Here is a 17,184-nt window from a genome sequence, read left to right as displayed (position 1 = left end):
GGGTCACAGTTAAAATTCATGTAAGATTGGGATTCATGGAAGATAGGCTTTTCTGTAGACATGTCTTTTTTAAAAGAACTCATCCCACTTTTCTACACAAAAGAACAGAAAAGTTCCTTTTGTCCTAGGGTATTCGGTATGTACGTTACAGACCTCACTGTGTCAGTTGGATAATTATCTCTTAGATATACAATAGCTCAACATTCTTTTACTAGTGAGCCGTGCTCCAGCTTTATCTGCTCTGCAGCTGGGCACTGTCATTCCCACTTGTAGTGCCTTCCTTTTCCTGGCTGTAACTGCTTTCAGTGCTGATCTGTCACTGATTTAAGAACCAATTCAATAAGAGGAGACAGATAATCGGAATAGATACATATATTTGGAGTATAATACAGATGATGACATACTGTTTGTAGAAGTTATGTAATATTTTGAGTAGAAGGTTCTTTTGAAGAAAGCAGTGTTGGATGGAGGATGTGATTTCTGGCATGCTTTGAGCTATACTGGAAGTCCTTTCACCTGTGGTCAGTGTCCCCTATAATACACGCCCTCCAATTTCAAGGTAAATAAAAGAAAATAGTGATGTAATCCCATTGGTGATTGCAGTTCAGTTTAGAAATCTGTTGTGTTAGCTTTTTTAGAATTGGAGAAGGATGATCTATTTTACGATATAACACGGCTTTCATCGTAAGAGAAAGGATATACACAAAGTCAGACACAGAAGTGAGAACTAAAACAGATAATTGGAATTCCAGAACAGTAAGTATTTGTCCACAGTCCTTTGGACAGAGTTTTCGATTCATTTTTTTTTCTGTTAAAATTACTGAGCACAGATCAAGAAGGGAAATGTTGCACTTTAACTGAAATATTGATTTTGTTGTAGAAAAAGAAGAGGAAATGCACTGCTTTGGCATTGCAAAATCTTCTGTTTTCATCCCAGAATGCTTTTTTTTAATTATGAAATTTCTTTTATAGCTTACTTCAGGAAAAAAAGCAAACTAACAACTGAAATAAGAATGAAACTTCCTGTCATAAACAAATACATCTATATACATTCGTTTTTTTTTTTTTCTTTTTTTTTTTTTTTTTTACAGACTGAGTTCGAACTCATAATATTTCTTGGAAAACTGAAAATGTGCTCAGAAATAGGGATGCTCTTGTGTTCTTTGGCTTTACCTAAAGACGGGACATCAGTTCATAGTTGTCTGTGACTGTGCTAGGAGTGTGTTGACCTACAGTGAGGCAGGTACTCTGGGAAGGCATAGTAGAGCTCAGTATCTGGGCCCAGCTCCTTGTGGAGCTTGGTAATCAACTGCTGGAATACCATTTGGTCCTGCATACCCGTGCTAATTGAAGTCCTGTGGAAGCCTCCTGCGGTATGTTTTTGTTTTGAATCCTGTGCTGCTGAACTAAACCCTATTTGCTTGCCGAGTTGGCTCAAAAAAATATCTGAGCTTCATTGTATTATTCACTACACGCATTCCTAAAGCCTTTTTTTGCTAGAGTTTTTTCAAAGCCAACATTTGTCATATTTCTCTACAAACCCCTTCTAATTCTCAGTTTATAATCCTTTGTGGAGATTGAAAGTTTTGGAATGTGTGATCCAGTAAAAATTTATATCTTTGGATGTGACCTTGTGAGCTGACTGGCTGAAGTTTTCCTTGTCAGACAAATATGGGTTTCCAAAAAGCTATTTATCAGCTTGAACTTGAATAAAAGGTTTTGTAGGAAAGTACATTAAATGCAATTTTCAGCTGGTAAATAGTCAGCCTTCATATTAAGTCTTGGCATAGAAATGTTAATAAGTAGTAAATATAATAAATCTGTTTAATCCCTGGCTCACATAATATTGCTTCTCAGTTTAATTATTTATGTGGAACACAGAACCAGAATGAGCTCTGGACGTTTTTAATACTGTCTGTGTGTTCCATTGCCTTATAGAAATGGAAGTAATTAGCTTGCTTTTCGGTCATAGGGTTTGCAACAAAACTTAGTGCAATTTCTTCTGCTTTCAGATCTTGACACCATTTCATAAAGCACCTAAAAATTCCTCACAAATGTAACTGGAGTTCTTTTGGCTATGTCTGTGCTGTCTGCTGTTAAACCTATTCCCATTCTCTTTGGCTTATTCACTTACAGGATATTGTGTGTCTGTACTTTACTGTAGTTTACAGTAGGTTCCTTAAGATACTTATTTATGCTTTCACACTTCTTCAGATCCCTTTGGAGGAAGATGTGCCATGATGCAGAGTAACGTTATAGTTTTATACTACTTTTTGTGAGAGGAGGAGTCCTGTGTGGTGTACCAGCAGCTCATAAAGATACTGTACCTGCATTACTCTTATCGAGGAGTGAGATTATTTGTAATGTTATTATTAATTAATGTTCAGTTCAAAATGGATACTTTTGAAAGAAGCTGGCTTAGACCTGTGCAGTCACTCCCCTGGGAGAACAAGGGTAGTGGGTAATGCGAAGGCAGGCCTTTGGACGTCCTCTTTGGAGCCAGGAGTTGGACTTGATGATCCTTTTGGGTCCCTCCCAACTTGGGATATTCTGTGATTCTACGAACTTAAGCTGGGTACAAATGCAGCACACTGGAGCAATGTGTGTGCTCAGTGTGGGGAAGGGACCTGGCAGCTCTTGCTGGTGGACTGTCAGGGAGGCTGCAGAGGTGGTATTCTTGAAACCAAGGCTATGCCTTGTTTATGAGCTTGCCCAAATAGAAACCACATGAGAAGTCGCATGACTTTGCCATCAGAGCTTAGGAGGTGTGATAGTCAGCCAATACACCTCCTGATTTCATTTTTCTGTGTGATTATTTCCTATTTTCTTCATGCTGTGGTATTCAGTTGGAAGGACATATTCAGGCATATAATAACTGGGATCTGTGCTTTTTAACCTCAAAGAAAAGCAAAAAAATAGCTGCAGGACAGTTTAAGTATATGTTTGTGAAGTTGGTGTTAGGTTGGTTCTGAAGAGGAAAAATAATTAGCTTAAAAGTAGGCAAAAAGGACTGAGGGGTCTGTGAGCAGTGATTACATCAAGTTTCTCTGAGTTGGTGCTTAGGGCAGCAGACAATCTTGGATTTTTGTTTTTCTGTGGCTGTTCACACAGTTACTGTTCACTGTGCTTCCTTCTTTTATGCTATCAGTATTTTGCAGCTTAGCCTTCCCTTCCCTGTAACATTGTTTATATACACCTTAGGTTTTCTTTGTGATTTCTGAAGAGCTATGCTATCTTGAGCTTTAAGATACATGCAGATGTGATTGCTGGTGCTTTGGGCAGTTAGTTGTGTTGCGTGACCGTGACTCTTTAGTAAATAAGGCTGGCTTGGGAGGGAGTCTTTGGTCATCAGAGGGCAACTGGTGCAGCTGCTGTGAGCCACTGATTTAAAATACATTGCTCTGGCATTCTAAAGCAGTGTCATAGACCCTCTTAAAATGCTTCCGTGCCCCTAGCTAGGGCCAGGTCCATGTGGTCTGTTTCCCTGCTGTTCTGCTTGCTTGTTTTTGTATGGAGCTTCCTATCTTTACATGATGAGAAAAATGTCTACTGTATTTTTCAGTGTAGCTCACAGTTGACATAAAGGCTGGGAAATCACTCACCGATTACCATCATGTTTGAAGCAGATTTGGTTTTGGGAAAATAAATTTAATTATTTGCCAATTAAAATAGATTTATATATTAAGAAGGAAAAAAAAATAGACAGAATATCAGCTTTTCCCAAGCTCAGCTTCATTCCATTCTCAACTCCTCCATCTCCTCCTCCAGACCCAAATAGCACAGGGAGAGTGGAAATGGGGGCTGTGGTCAGTCCATAGCAACCCTTCTCTCCTACATTTCTCCCCTGTTCCAGCGTGGGTCCCTCCCGTGGGCTGCAATGTGACCTTTTGTTTATATGCATGTTCACGTGTGCTTACTTTTGAGTTTTATAATTCAATTTCTTTGTGTAAGTACCTGAAGTCGAACAATGGACAAGATAGCGTATGAATCTGTTTAACAGTGGGAAGTTGTGTTATCGTCAGCAAAACAGTAACAATTTGGATATAGCAGAGTTGCCCTATTCTACATGTTTTGAATTATAATATGTTAGTGCATTAGACTTTCTGAGTAGTTTTGCTTCACTTTGGTCTTTGAATATTTCTTGCAAATTAAAAATGGAAACGTAGCCAAACAGTTCTCTCAGTGTCACTCAACTTGATTTAAATATTTACCCTATAAATGCTTTACATGTGAATATTTACATATAGCAAAACCAATCAAATCTGGAATTGGTTTGATCGCCTTAATCACGGATTTTTCACCAAAAATGATATTGGACATCCTATTTGGTTTTCTGAATGAAAATTAGATCAACCTAGTAGCATGGCAGCACTGTATAGATAACTGTAAAAAGCATCATTTTGTATATGGAACTGGTGAACATAACCCTCCTGCCCACGAGCAGTAAAAAATCTGTTATCAGAATTAAGCATTCATTCTATACAGCATTTGCTGTTGTCTCTTCAGGAGGTGGAAGTGAGAAGACCTAGCAGTTTTGTTTGGTGTGAGCTGAGTGCTTGTTCCAGAGGAAGCTGTGGGCTGCTGTGGGCTGTCTCAGTGAGTGTGGTATGGATGTGTAGTGGACCTTTGGGTGGTGAGGATGGTGTCTACCTTTCTCCCAAGGCACTTCCACAAGAAGTTCTCCCTATATTCAAGCACGTGTATTTCTTCATTAATCCCTTTTGTCCTTGGCTTCTGGAGCAGAATTGATGCATTTATGTGTTGGTTCTTGTGCAGTGTTCCTGCAGCTTGCTCCACCCTTCTTGCCTCTCTGCTTCTCTGGTTATCTCTCATGTTGTCCATCCCAACAATAAAAGTCTTCGGAGCATCGTCTTCTAGTGGGTGGCAGCCCTGCCCATGGTTTGTGGTTTGGAACAAGATGATCACTTTGATCCTTTCTAACTGTGGTTCTGTGTTTCTTTGTTAGGGCTTCACCCTCATTTTCTCATCTTCTGAGTCTGCACTCTTTCTACTGTCAAGAAGGAAATTCATCAAATATCACCACTTTGAGAGCTGTTCTTTTGCTGCATTTTGTTTTTGAAATGTGCTATCTAATACCTACTCTTAAATGAGAACATTGTAAATCTGCTCTATGGTAATATATAATAAGTTATAGTACATAGAAGGAATGTGTGTAAAGTGCACATCTGCATAAAGCAGTTCCTTTTTTGGGGTTTGCTGTGTGTGTGTTTAGGAATTTAAATTTTGTCTATGTTTTTAAGGAGCATGCTTTATTTTCTGATAAAAGTTTTGAAAAGTAACTATTCTGTAATTCAGATAATCCAGAAAATTAAACTTCACGCTTAATCTTTTCCATTGATCATTTCCCTTCTCTGTGTAGAAAAGGATGCACAAAGGCAGTCTCTGTGAGTTTAGGACATAGATGATAGCATACAAAGCACTGTGTTTGTGTGCACTGTGATGTTTTTATTTTTAATGTGTTTTTTGAAAATGTCTAAGAAGATTAGAAGTGAGTTCAGATAGTACTTGACATCAGCAAGTGATAATGGAAGGTGGTCCGTTGCCCTGTGTTGGGGAGGGAAATCATATATCTGTTTATTTGACATTTTCTTATCTGGTGTTCAAATGAGTGAAAAGATTAAAAAAGAGGAAAACTTTATGTAATCAGAACTACTCAGTCAACTAATGACATCAGACAGTCAGCTCTTTCACATACTATTTCCTCTGGAATAAAAGCTATTTAATACATCTAGAAATTACCTCATCCATCATAGAAACATAGTACTGTTCTGTGTTACTCTACGTGGGGGATTATCAGTGCTGGACTGGGAAAGAAGATGAAGAATAATATCCTCTTTAATTGAATTTGTAGAATGGAATGTGGGGAGGAAGAACGTCCTGGGCCCTGGACCATCAACCTTATGTTAATGAATAATGCTTTAATGACAGCCATGACCAGGTGCCAGGATATGAAGTATTCCTGTTTAGTGTTGTGATTTTGTCTAGTGTTGAGTTCTGAGCAACAGAGGCAGCTTCACATGTGGACACCACGTGCATATGATCTTGCTTTGTGATGATTGGTTGCTAGGTGGGAGAAAGATGAGTTGCACTTAAGTGAAATGGGGAATGAGAACAAATATAATATAAGCACATCTTTGTGGTAACTCCTTCACTATAAAAAGTAATATTTCCTACTGATTTCATTTTCAGCAGCTATTACTGTTTTCTGCTGTTTCCAGTTAAAGTGATAATGCTACTTAACTTATCCAGAGGTTACCTAATATGCACACAGCTAATTAAATGGAATTTAAAGTTCGGGCTTTATAAAAAAACTGTGACATCATTTTTCTGAAATGAAGTCTGATAAAATCAAATGCTTACAAGACAGCAGTAAATTCACTTGGCAAGTCCTTGCAGTAGCAGTATTTTTTTTTCTTGTCACTTGTAACCAATTAGAACATCATTGTGAGAAATCATTTTTTCCATGGGATAAGTGACATCAGTATGATATATATATATATATAATTTTTTTTTTCCCCAGAGTATGGTGGAATGGGCTTGGACTTCTCCTATGGCATTGCAGTGGCAGAGGAGCTGGGAAGTATCCGGTGTGGAGGTATCCCTATGGCTATTGGGGTCCAAACTAGCATGGCCACTCCTGCACTAGCAAGGTAAGTTCCAAAATGTTTAGTTTAGCCTAAAGCCCAAGCTGTTGTGTGTTTAATCTTAAAAATCATCCTGGCATGTGTTTTAGAGTAGAAAAAGACATTACTGTCCAGATTATGTTGCAGTTGCTCATCTGTAATGCTTGAAAGCAGCTTTCTACCTTTATTTCAGGCATATTAATTTAGGGGAGAGAATGCACATTTTTAATATTAGAGTATTATATAATAAAGGTAGGCTTTGTTTAATAGTAACTGATGTGTTTCCATACACAGAACCTTGGTGTTACAGTCTATTAAACAATCATGATTCCAGAATCCACGTTTGTGCATTTTTTTTCTTAGCTAGAATTCCCAATGGTGTCATACTAAGGCCACGCTTAGTTCTAATTATTAGAATGAGTCTAATTATGTTTTAACAATTACTAGCTTACTTCCAGCTTTTCAAGATGTTCCTTGCCAGCTCCGGCTTTCCAGAAATAATGATCAGGATTGGTGTAAATCCTGCTAAAATTGTAACACTTATCATGCTGCCTGAACACGCCCATTCCTGTCATTTACTTGTCATACGTTTTCTCATTTGCTCGTGTCAGTGTTCACCTTTTATCATGTAATATCATTCAAACTCCTGTACCTTTTTTTCTTCTTCCTTCATTAAGAAGCAGTTGCCCACTTCTCCATCTTTACCTCACAGCTTCACACATATTCTGCCTCCTAACAGCAGTCTGCGAAACTAGAGGGAGGTGACACACTGGGATACAGGTTCATCCAAAAACTCTGGAAGGTGGTGGTGGGAATTATCTTCAAATAATGATTATGAAGACAGATTTTTTTTCTGTACTAAACAAGTATACAGGAGAGTACTTGCACAGAAAAGCTTTTTAGTATTGGTTGGTTTGTTTCTCCATTCTATTAGAAAAAATATTTCTAAATCCAGCTGTAGAATCTGGAATTCAGACTCTCTTCCCATTACATCCATCCATCCAGTCATTCTTCTGCTAGCTATGTGTGAATTTGGAGATCTCAACCATAGGATATCTTTCCAAAAATTTTGTTCTCCTTTGTGTAATGAGCCAAAATCTTGCTAAAAGTGTGGAGGTGATTGTTTCTGTTGCAACAGCAGCTTATTTATAGTCCAGTGGAGGAAAAAAAAAAAAGACAAACACCAAACCACAAATATCTTCAAAGACCTTTCTTCCTTGATAGCCTTTTATTCCCAAGGTTTTAGGAAAATCTGTAGGTAAAAGAATTTTCTTCCACTGCAGTTTTTTGGCTTTATGTTGCTCTGTTCTGATGCAGTAAAGCAATGAAACTGCATATACTTGTGCTAGTGAAATTCTAAAGCGCATATTCTCAGGAAGTGAATTTGAAATATTTGAATTTTTTAGCTAAGTATTGTTATAGATGATGCATCAGTGATGCACAAAGTAAACAGTAATTCAGAAATCAAACATCATTCCCTAGAAAACAATTTAAAAGTCTGAAGCCATTTGTTGACTTTCCTAAATTTGGGTTTTGTATAGCTTTCATCAAGCTTGTATGAGTATACCTGGGAGCTGACTCTACGAATGTGATATGTTACAAGGATGCACTGCCAGCATAAATTACACACGTTTTTGCAATTTGGTGTATGGACGATGCAGTACTTTGGATGGATGGTTACACATATGCACACACACATACACATACACACACTATGCAGCTTTTAATATTTTCAAACTTTCAAACAATAAACTCTTAAAATAGAGGTCAGGGTTCCTCCAGGTGCTCTTCTGCTCCATGGGTTTCTTGCTGCAGCGAGAAGCTATTGTAAGGCTTACACTGTAGGGACCCTTGAGATATTCAGTTAAATGGAAAGTACATTTTAGTAACAGTTTATATAATTAAAATTATAAACAGAGTAGTAGTTTTGAAAATGTTACTTGTATCTGTTTGCCTGTTCGTGGTCTTTACACCTTTTACTTCATTCTTTTTTTTTTTTTTTACTGACAACCTTCAGAAAGCTATATGCATGATCATACTCAGAAGCGACTCTGCAGATTTTTATTTATGTGCACTTCTATTGTGCAGACAATTACAGGAGAAAATAATTGTCCTTCACTGGAAGATGCCCAGACTGACTGCTCTGTTATTTTCAGATTCCTCTAATGTTCTGTCAACAGTGACCCAGCCTATGATGTGTCTGGTTCTGAACATAACTCTCTGTCAGATCTTGCAAATGCATTCTGGATAAAGTGCCTCTCTTGCTTTCTTGCTTACAAGCAGAGTGGTGGAAGCAGCTCTCAGCTGAGGCAGTGAGTGAAATGCTCTTCCCTGGGCTTGTAAAAAAAAAAAACTGTTGTGTGACACATCCATAATGATACCAGGTCAGCATAAAGCTCTTTTATCTCATCAGCAGGCACTAAACTTTACTTTTTATAGGAAGACAGTAAGGATAGTGAGGACTTTTCAGTGGGAAGAAAGTGCTTTTCTGTTTTATTGGCTTAGGCATTGCAGATTCTTTCTCCATGCTAAACAGTTGCATATCTGAGAATTAGTGTCAAAAACACGAAGATGTTACTGTCTCTGTTCCTGTTCACTGTGAGAGAATAAGTTACTGCTGACAGTAAGAACAGAGGTTCTGCAAAGCATGATCATCCGCTTAATCAGCAGGGGAAATGGTGAAAGTGAGAAGAGGTGATCTGACAGCTGGGCAGCTTGCCCACAAGCTTAGCATAGGGAAAACTCAGTTTTGTGCTCCTTCAGCACTCTTGTGTTGTCCATATCATTTGGTACTGAATTTGTTAGCATGCTGGGCCTTGTCCTGAGCCATCACAGAGACGGTTACAGATTAACTGAGGAGAAACAGAAGTTAGCTGAGGAGCCCATCTAAGGAGATCTGAAATATTTCTCACTGTCCTGTTTTTCCAGGTCTCCTTTGTGCCCTTGTGGGTGCAGGAGCTGTAAGCCAATTCCTCCCAAGCCTGAAGCTGGCACAGGCCAGAAGCAGTGTGCCCACACTGGGTGGAGCAGCCTGTGCTGGAAAGCCCTGTGGAAAGTCCACATCTGGGTGCTGACATGGAGTCCACATCTGGGTGCTGACATGGAGGAAGAGCTTCCATAGTGATATGGGTACTCTGGAGCAATGTGCCAATCAGCTGCTTCCTAACAAACTTCTCAGAGAGCAGTGTCACACTGCTGTCCCTCTCTCTGATGACAGCTGGCCGTGCTGCAGCCTTTCTGGTGAGGGAGCAGCAGGACACCTGCCATGCTAAAAACTGCTTTCTCTGAAGATAACCTTTAATTTGACTCCTCTTTCACAATGCCTGCACTTCAGTGCAAAACACATTCCTAAATAAATAGAAGGTTGATGTAATCATTCTTAACCAGAACTCTTGGAGTAGTCAGGAGGGGCTTCTGGGATTTTCATCTATATTCTGTTCAGAATTTCTCTGCAGCTTGAACTGAGCAATTTATTTCCCAAAGTCTTCAAATAACTGAAGCTAAGGCTTGATAAAAACTGGGAGTATTTTTCTAACTGCTTTTTTTTTTCTTTATGCTGTCTTTCACAAAAGGTAAGTAAGTTTTCTAAATGCAGGTATTTCTAAACGTGCGTGTCTTCTTATCTCGACTGAAATAGGGACTCACAGAGAGAAAGCTGATTGCAGTGTCAATTCTTTTAAAACCTTTGAAAACCAAATTGCTGATCCTAAGGAGGCTTTCCTGCTGCCTGAAGGAGCTTCCCCATGTGTTTCTTTCCATGTCTGTAAGGAGAATTTATTGCCTTTCGTTTTCTTTTGCTTCTTTCCATGTACTTTGAGGACCAAAGGTGTACTGCCAAGCTGGAACTAGACTTAAATAGTAGGATATCTGTGCAGAATACACTAAAATCATGCAAAAACATGGCATGTGGCTAATGTATTATTAATAGTTTGAGTGTGGAAGCAGAATAGAAAAGGAACTGGAAGTAATTTACCTGTTGCTATGTGATCGTAGGTCAGAGTCAACTCCTTCTTTGGGTGAAGGAAATCCTCTTTCTTTTCCTGGAAAGTCTGTGAGCAAATTCCTGTGTCATCTTTGACATAAAATATAGAATAACGCATAGATCATCTGAAAGCTTTTTTTGCTTTGTTTTGCTTTGATGTGGAATAATTCTTTTGAAGTTGCTTCACTGTTAATGTCCAGCTTCAGCCCTTTTGAATACATGAATGTGCATCAGGATCAGTATTTTCTCTCACAACAGTACTTGAAATGACTGTTTAGGAAGCCTCTTGTCTAAAAGGATGGTATTATATTCCCACTCAGGAAGTCCAGAGGCCCAGGTGAGAATTTGAATGTTTGACCTCCAGTGCAGGAAAGCTTCAGTTGTTCAAATGCTGAGAGCTGTGTTAGAACTGCCTGAAGTTGTTCATCTTCAGAATTTCAGTTTGCACTTAATCATGAATCAAACAATGTCAATTCTACTCAGAACACCCTTTACTAATTTAATTAATTCACTACAGCTCAGCATTTCTCTCTCAGAAACGTAAGAAACAAATGTGAATGAGATCTGGAGCTCTAACAAAGTGATTTATCAGCCCGATGAAGTCGGAACAGTGATGTGTGATAGACATATTTTCATTCAATGTAGCAACCTAACGTGTCAGAAATAATATTTTTATATATATTTGTAATTAATAAAACTGGCTGCCATTTTCTAATTGGCAGAACACATAAACAAAACTGAGTGGATCAAGGAAACATTCTATAATCTGTATTTCATCATAATTCTTTCACCTTTTACCCGCAATTTACAAGTCTGTATATCACTGTCATTTTTGTGTCTGTATTCACGGCGTTCTACCAGTGTTACTTACTAAGTGTGGACCATTTCCATGCAGCTCTTAGTGTGTTAGAATTTCACAAATAGGATTTCTGGCTTATCAAGCATCAACAAGGAGCTCTAGTTTATCACCTGTAGACTCTGTGTGTGTACACATAGGTATGCACCTGCATGAATATGTCTTTGAGATGGATTTTAATGCTGTATAGTTAATGATGTGGCACCCTATGTATGCACTAGGGTATGGTCTCAGCCCAGAAACCTGATATAGTCTGATCTATCTTGAGTCAGAGCGAGTCTCCTTGTGTAGCTTTGTCATGCTGGAGCTGTTAAAGTGGAAAGAAGTGAATATTGCATTTATGCAAACCTAATACCTTTCCAGGATGTATTTAAGATGGGTAGAGTTTAACAAAAGCGATATACTTCTAACACAATAGCTGGCCATTTGCTGGGCTGCACATCCTTCCTGCAGAGCATCATCTTCTGAAGGTAGTGTTGCCAGACTACTTTTTTAATTACAAAATAACTTCTTCTCCAGCCTCATTTTTGGGAATAGCTGAACTGTTTTCTGGAACTTCAAACAAAGCTGTCAGACCCAAAACATTTTCTTTCTGAGGAAAGTTCTTGTCATGAAAATCCTCTGTTGAAATAACTAAAGGTTGGAAAAGTTTTAAGCGTTGTTAAGCACTGCCAGAAATCTCTAATGGCAGTGCTGCCAGCTCATCTCATAATCTAATTTTTATGTTGGTTTTGGTTTGTTTTGGTTTCTGTCTTGTTTAAAGAGTGCTCTCAGCTGGCCACACACAATCATGTTCTAAGGAAAAACAACTCTGTGTAACAAACCAGGGGACTTTGTCCCAGTGTGCTGGGGGAAGGAGTGAACACTGCAAGCTCACTTCTTGTATTTATTTGGGACTGCAGCTGTGATTGTTATGGGCCAGGACAGCCCTAGGAGCTGAGCTCTCTGTGTGCACAAAGGATGTCTGCCAGCTCCCACTCTGATCTCTGGCTTCTTGTGGCCTCTGACTGCTTTGTGGCAGACTGAAAGCAGAGGGAAAGGGTCAGCCTTCAATAAAGTAGCACTGATGCCTTGGATGTATGGTGCCAGTATTGTCCAGATAGCTGCAGCCTGCTTAGACAGCTGGTGAGACAAAGGTCAGTTGAAACATTGACCTGAGAAACCTCTTAGCTAGGAGATCAGTAATGAGCACCCACTTCTAAGGCGCCTAAATCCAGTGCCTGGCTGATATGGGTTTCTGCTCACAGAGATGTCTTGCAAACCAAGGAGTTTCTGGTTTTGGGACAGCAGAGGTTTAAGAACAAGAGTGTGAGCTAACCGTTCAGGCTCCAAGGCCAAACTGGTGAAAGTTGCTTAAGAAAAAAATCAACTATGGAGCTGTATGTTTAATGGGTAAAAACAGCTAAATGTTAGGAAAAAAATCTCCTTTAGGGAAGGGGTCACTGTTTCTTGGAGCCTTAATAAAAAAGGCACTGTTACACAATAGCCCTCAAGCTCCTTTGTTGGCATCCCACAGGGAAGGAGGGACGTCTCTGGGGAGAGCTGGCTGACCCTCAGCAGCCTTTCTGCCTTTTGGAGCGGAAAGGACAAAGGAGGGATGGGAATTGCTTCACTACTGGATGAAACACAACTGTCCTTTTGCAGACAATTTATCCTTGCTCTTCCTCTGTGTCCAAAAGTGCCTCTTCGTTTCTTCCAGGGACAGGGACTCAGCAGCTCCCCCCTGTCCTGGCACCTCCCTGAAGAAATAGTAGCCCTGCTCTACTAAGGCTTATGGCATTGCAAAAAGAAGTTTGGTCCTCCTCATGTGGGTGTAGAACGCAGGCAGTTGGTAACCCAGAGCATTGGGTTTAAGTGGTTTAGAAACCATGTTCATTAGTGATGACTAAGATTAGATTCCTGAGGAGAAAGGTTTTATCCCATGTACCTATTGTTTCTCTTCCATCAGCTGGCAAATTTGACTGGTAAAGGTCACTGTTTTTTGTATTTGGTAGAGACTAGAAAGGCCGTGAAGAAGAACTTATAGATGTCACTGTTTGATTTAAATGCAGAAATGGGTTATAAATATAATGAACATACAGATGTTTCCAGAGATTGGTTGTAACTTTTAAGTCACCACTAAAACCTGGCAAAGAGCTGGTACAGAAGTCAGAAGATATGCAGAGAGAATGTCCTTCATCATGCTTCCAGCGCTGCAGCCAACATTTTTTAGATCTGATATCTCTCAAAGCAGCTGTCATAAGGATCAGATTTTTTAGTATTGGAACCACACATTTCTTTAGGAGTAAGGTGTTTGCCTTAATAAGCCATATTTAAAATGGTTGTGGCTACACTTCCAGTGAATATTGATTCATAGCTTTTCACAAAATCGCTTTGGCTTTGGCTTCAGGATAGATTCCACCTGGTCACAGACAATCACTGAGAGTAGAACAACATTTGTGAGTATCTTGTTAATAAAGTTTACCTCCAAAAGCTTTCAGTATCCTATCTTTTTATTATACTGTTGCAGATTTGGTTCTGATGAGTTGAAAAAACAGTTCCTCACACCAACTATATCTGGAGATCTTGTGGCTTGTTTGGGAGTCAGCGAAGCTGGAGCTGGATCAGATGTTGCAAGTAAGTTAACCTAGCAAACTGCTGTTTTCAGACAATCTGGTATTTTAATGGGAAGAATCTTGTTTCATTGACTCCTGCTGTTGCTGCCAGTGCTTGTAAGAAATACAGAAGAAAGTCTGGTAGGGTGAAGGCAAAAAAATAGTATTCCAGGAGCAGGAATACATAGAATCGTAGAACTGTAAAATGGTTTGGGTTAGAAGGGACCTTTAAGATCATTTAGTTCCAACTCCTGCTATGGGCAGGGACACCTCCCACTAGACCAGGTTGCTCAAAGCCCCATCCAGCCTGGCCTTGAATGGTTCCACGGAGGAGGCATTCACGACCTCTCTGGGAAACCTGTTCCAGTGTCTCACCACCCTCACATTGAAGAATTTCTTCCTAATATCTACTCTCTTACAATTTAATGCCATTTCCCCTTGGCCTTATAAAAAGTCCCTCCCCAGCCTTTCCTGTAGGCCCCCTTCAAGTACTGGAAGGCTGTTACAAGGTACCCTCAGAGCCTTCTCTTCTCCAGGCTGAACAGCCCCAACTCACAGAATCACAGAATTGTAGGGGTTGGAAGTCACCTCAGGAGATCATCTAATTCAATCCCCCTGTCAAAGCAGGCACCCTTGACCAGGTGGGCATCCAGGCTGCTCTTTCAGCTTGTCCTCACAGCCCTCTGATCATTTTTTGTGGCCCTCCTTTGGACCGATTCCAAAAGCAACATGTTCTTTTTGTGTTGGAGGCTTCCACATGCATCTGATTCATCCAAAAGCAAAGAATCTGGATGTGTTTGTCAGTGAATAAACAGATGCCGGATGAGCACAACAGGTTAATATGCAGTTGTCATGTGGACCCTGGGTATCTCTAGTGTTCTTGTCCTGCTGCCTGTCCTGTTGTGTCTGAACTCCAGCTTGGTGCACTCCAGCACCTCCTGTAATTGCACTGTCACCATTAATTGTGCAAACCTACAGGCATACGTGATCCACTGAGGGCTGTACAAATGGACAAAGCTTGCACTTCCTTAATATACAGACCTCTGCACTGAATGTGGGCAGATTGCAGAGCTAGTCCCTTCTGAAACTGATGGCATCATGCTTTTGCAATAAGTTCCTCTAGCTCATTCTTATGTCAGCTCACCCTCTCCGGTCATTTCTATCTCTGAGCGGTTAATTATTTGTTTAGGGATAATGAAGAATTTACCACATCAAATGTATGAGCTTTGTGATTCAGGTACTTTGCATGAAACTGTTTTGCTTGTTTTTAAACATATTCTTGTACTGAAAGATGGACAGGTCAACCTACAGTTCTGAAGTGACGGAGACAGTAGATAGTTCAATTGCAGCAGATTTTGTAGGAGGAGATATCTTACCTGATTGTGGAATGTGGGCTTCAAGGAAAACAAAATGACAAGAAACCACTGTGTAGGTCTTGCTATTTGAATGGATAAGCTGAACATGCTGTGCTCTTGCAAATTATGGAGATGTCTTCTTTTGTAAAAATCAACAGATTTGACAGAAGTTTTTGGTCAGCAAAACCAGTGCCGATGTCCATCTCCTCAGTCCAGATCATACTGCTTTCTCAAGACAAACAGATAATTATTAAGTACTATAGAGGAGAGGTGCAGCAGGCACTTTTCCAAGGACTGTTAATAGGTTGTGTGGTTCATGGCCTGAAACAGTGATTGAGCACCTCGTGAGATTGCAGGGCCAACCCAGGGGAGCTCAAGCTCAGGTGCATGCAGTACTTATGATGTACTTAAATGAGTGCATCTCATTTAAGGGTTGGCAGGGAGGTAGGGGTATCTTGTTGGAGATCCCTGTGTACCTGAGGCCTTCTGAAAGTATGTAGACTCTTTCCTTTGTGTCTGTGATTGTCGTATGTGAGCATATTCTCACTTGCTGCAGGCTTTCCATTGTGTGGCGGCATTACATGGGGAAAATGAAATGAAGGGGCTGTATATCTCCTTGCATGATCCATAGCTGTTTTCCTTTCTAGTAAATTAATATTGTTCTTATGAAAAATCAATAATTGCATAGGCTTGTTTTTCTCTCTTGTAAGAAACACATCATCATTTATTTTATCAAATGCATCTGTAGTTAAGTTACCTGATTATTAAAGCTTTCCAAATATGGCTGTAATTTCTGCATGTAGAGTTTTAGATAAGTAACATAAATATTCTTTCAGTTGCATGTTGCTTATGATCTAGCTTGATTGATACAATACACTTGGATTAATGGAATTAAAGAAAGACTTGGAGTGTACTCAGACTGATACAATGAACCCAGGTTGTCAGTGCCACAGTAAGACAGACTGCAGGATGAGAAGTGATATTTTTTTCACCTGCCATTAAAGATTTTATCCTTGAAATAAATCCAGAAACTAGATTATAGTGCTCTTAAAGGGTGACTCCTTTGGAGTCACATGTTGTTATTGTTACATTTGTCTCCCTTAAATAAATGAAGTGGCACTCAATTAAAGCAACTGCTCATATAAGAAGCTTAGAAACAAGTTTGTGTGATGGGAGCTGGTGTATTTTGAAATAGAGAATGTCACAGAGTAGGTGTCTGTAGCATTTTCTTCTGCCATTTTTAAATTTACTGAAAGTGATGGGAACACGATAGAAGAAAAAAACTTTTCTCTACATGAGAAATGAAAAGTGCCTAGAATTCTGTTGAATTTTCAGTGCTTAATAGAAAGGATGGTGTATTTCAGCCTTAAATTTCAAGTCAATTTAATTCAGTGTTTCTACTTTTCTGGGTTTGTTTAGGTAAGCTATTTTTGAGCATTAAAAAAACCAGAATTGAACATGGTGTCTATAATGTCATAAATACTTCCCCAACCCTGGTAGAAATATTAGCCTCTGATATGTTCTGTTACACAGTAATTTTTTTGGCTTGTTAATTGTGCTAACTGTAGTGATCATCTTTACTGGTTTTCCTCTGAAATATTGGAAGATAACAGCAGTGATTCTTATTACTTGCACCTTGCAACTAAGCAATCAACTTGCTATGTTGACTTTGAAAACTCAGAATCATCCCTTTCTTTCTGGCAACACCGGAGTCATGTGTTGATGATGTCTCCCAAGTTTGTCTTGCCAACAC

The 17,184-nt window shown here is 39.5% G+C and overlaps 1 protein-coding gene across 1 annotated transcript in view; it reads left to right on the top strand.

Moving 5' to 3' along the window:
• Positions 1 to 17,184, top strand: part of LOC136045425 (probable acyl-CoA dehydrogenase 6) — a 78,754-nt gene that overhangs the window by 37,598 nt on the left and 23,972 nt on the right. The window contains exons 3-4 of the mRNA XM_065731280.1: positions 6,542 to 6,671; positions 13,992 to 14,098. Of these exons, the coding sequence (XP_065587352.1) occupies positions 6,542 to 6,671; positions 13,992 to 14,098 (237 nt within the window). The remainder of the gene's footprint in view (positions 1 to 6,541; positions 6,672 to 13,991; positions 14,099 to 17,184) is intronic.

The sequence above is a fragment of the Cyrtonyx montezumae genome, unplaced genomic scaffold (genome assembly GCF_038088225.1).
Source record: "Cyrtonyx montezumae isolate F1298 unplaced genomic scaffold, pur_monq_1.0 scaffold_14, whole genome shotgun sequence".
Lineage (NCBI taxonomy): Eukaryota > Metazoa > Chordata > Aves > Galliformes > Odontophoridae > Cyrtonyx > Cyrtonyx montezumae.
The sequence above is the reverse complement of the archived record's forward strand: the minus strand, read 5'-3'. Positions and strand labels throughout refer to the sequence as shown.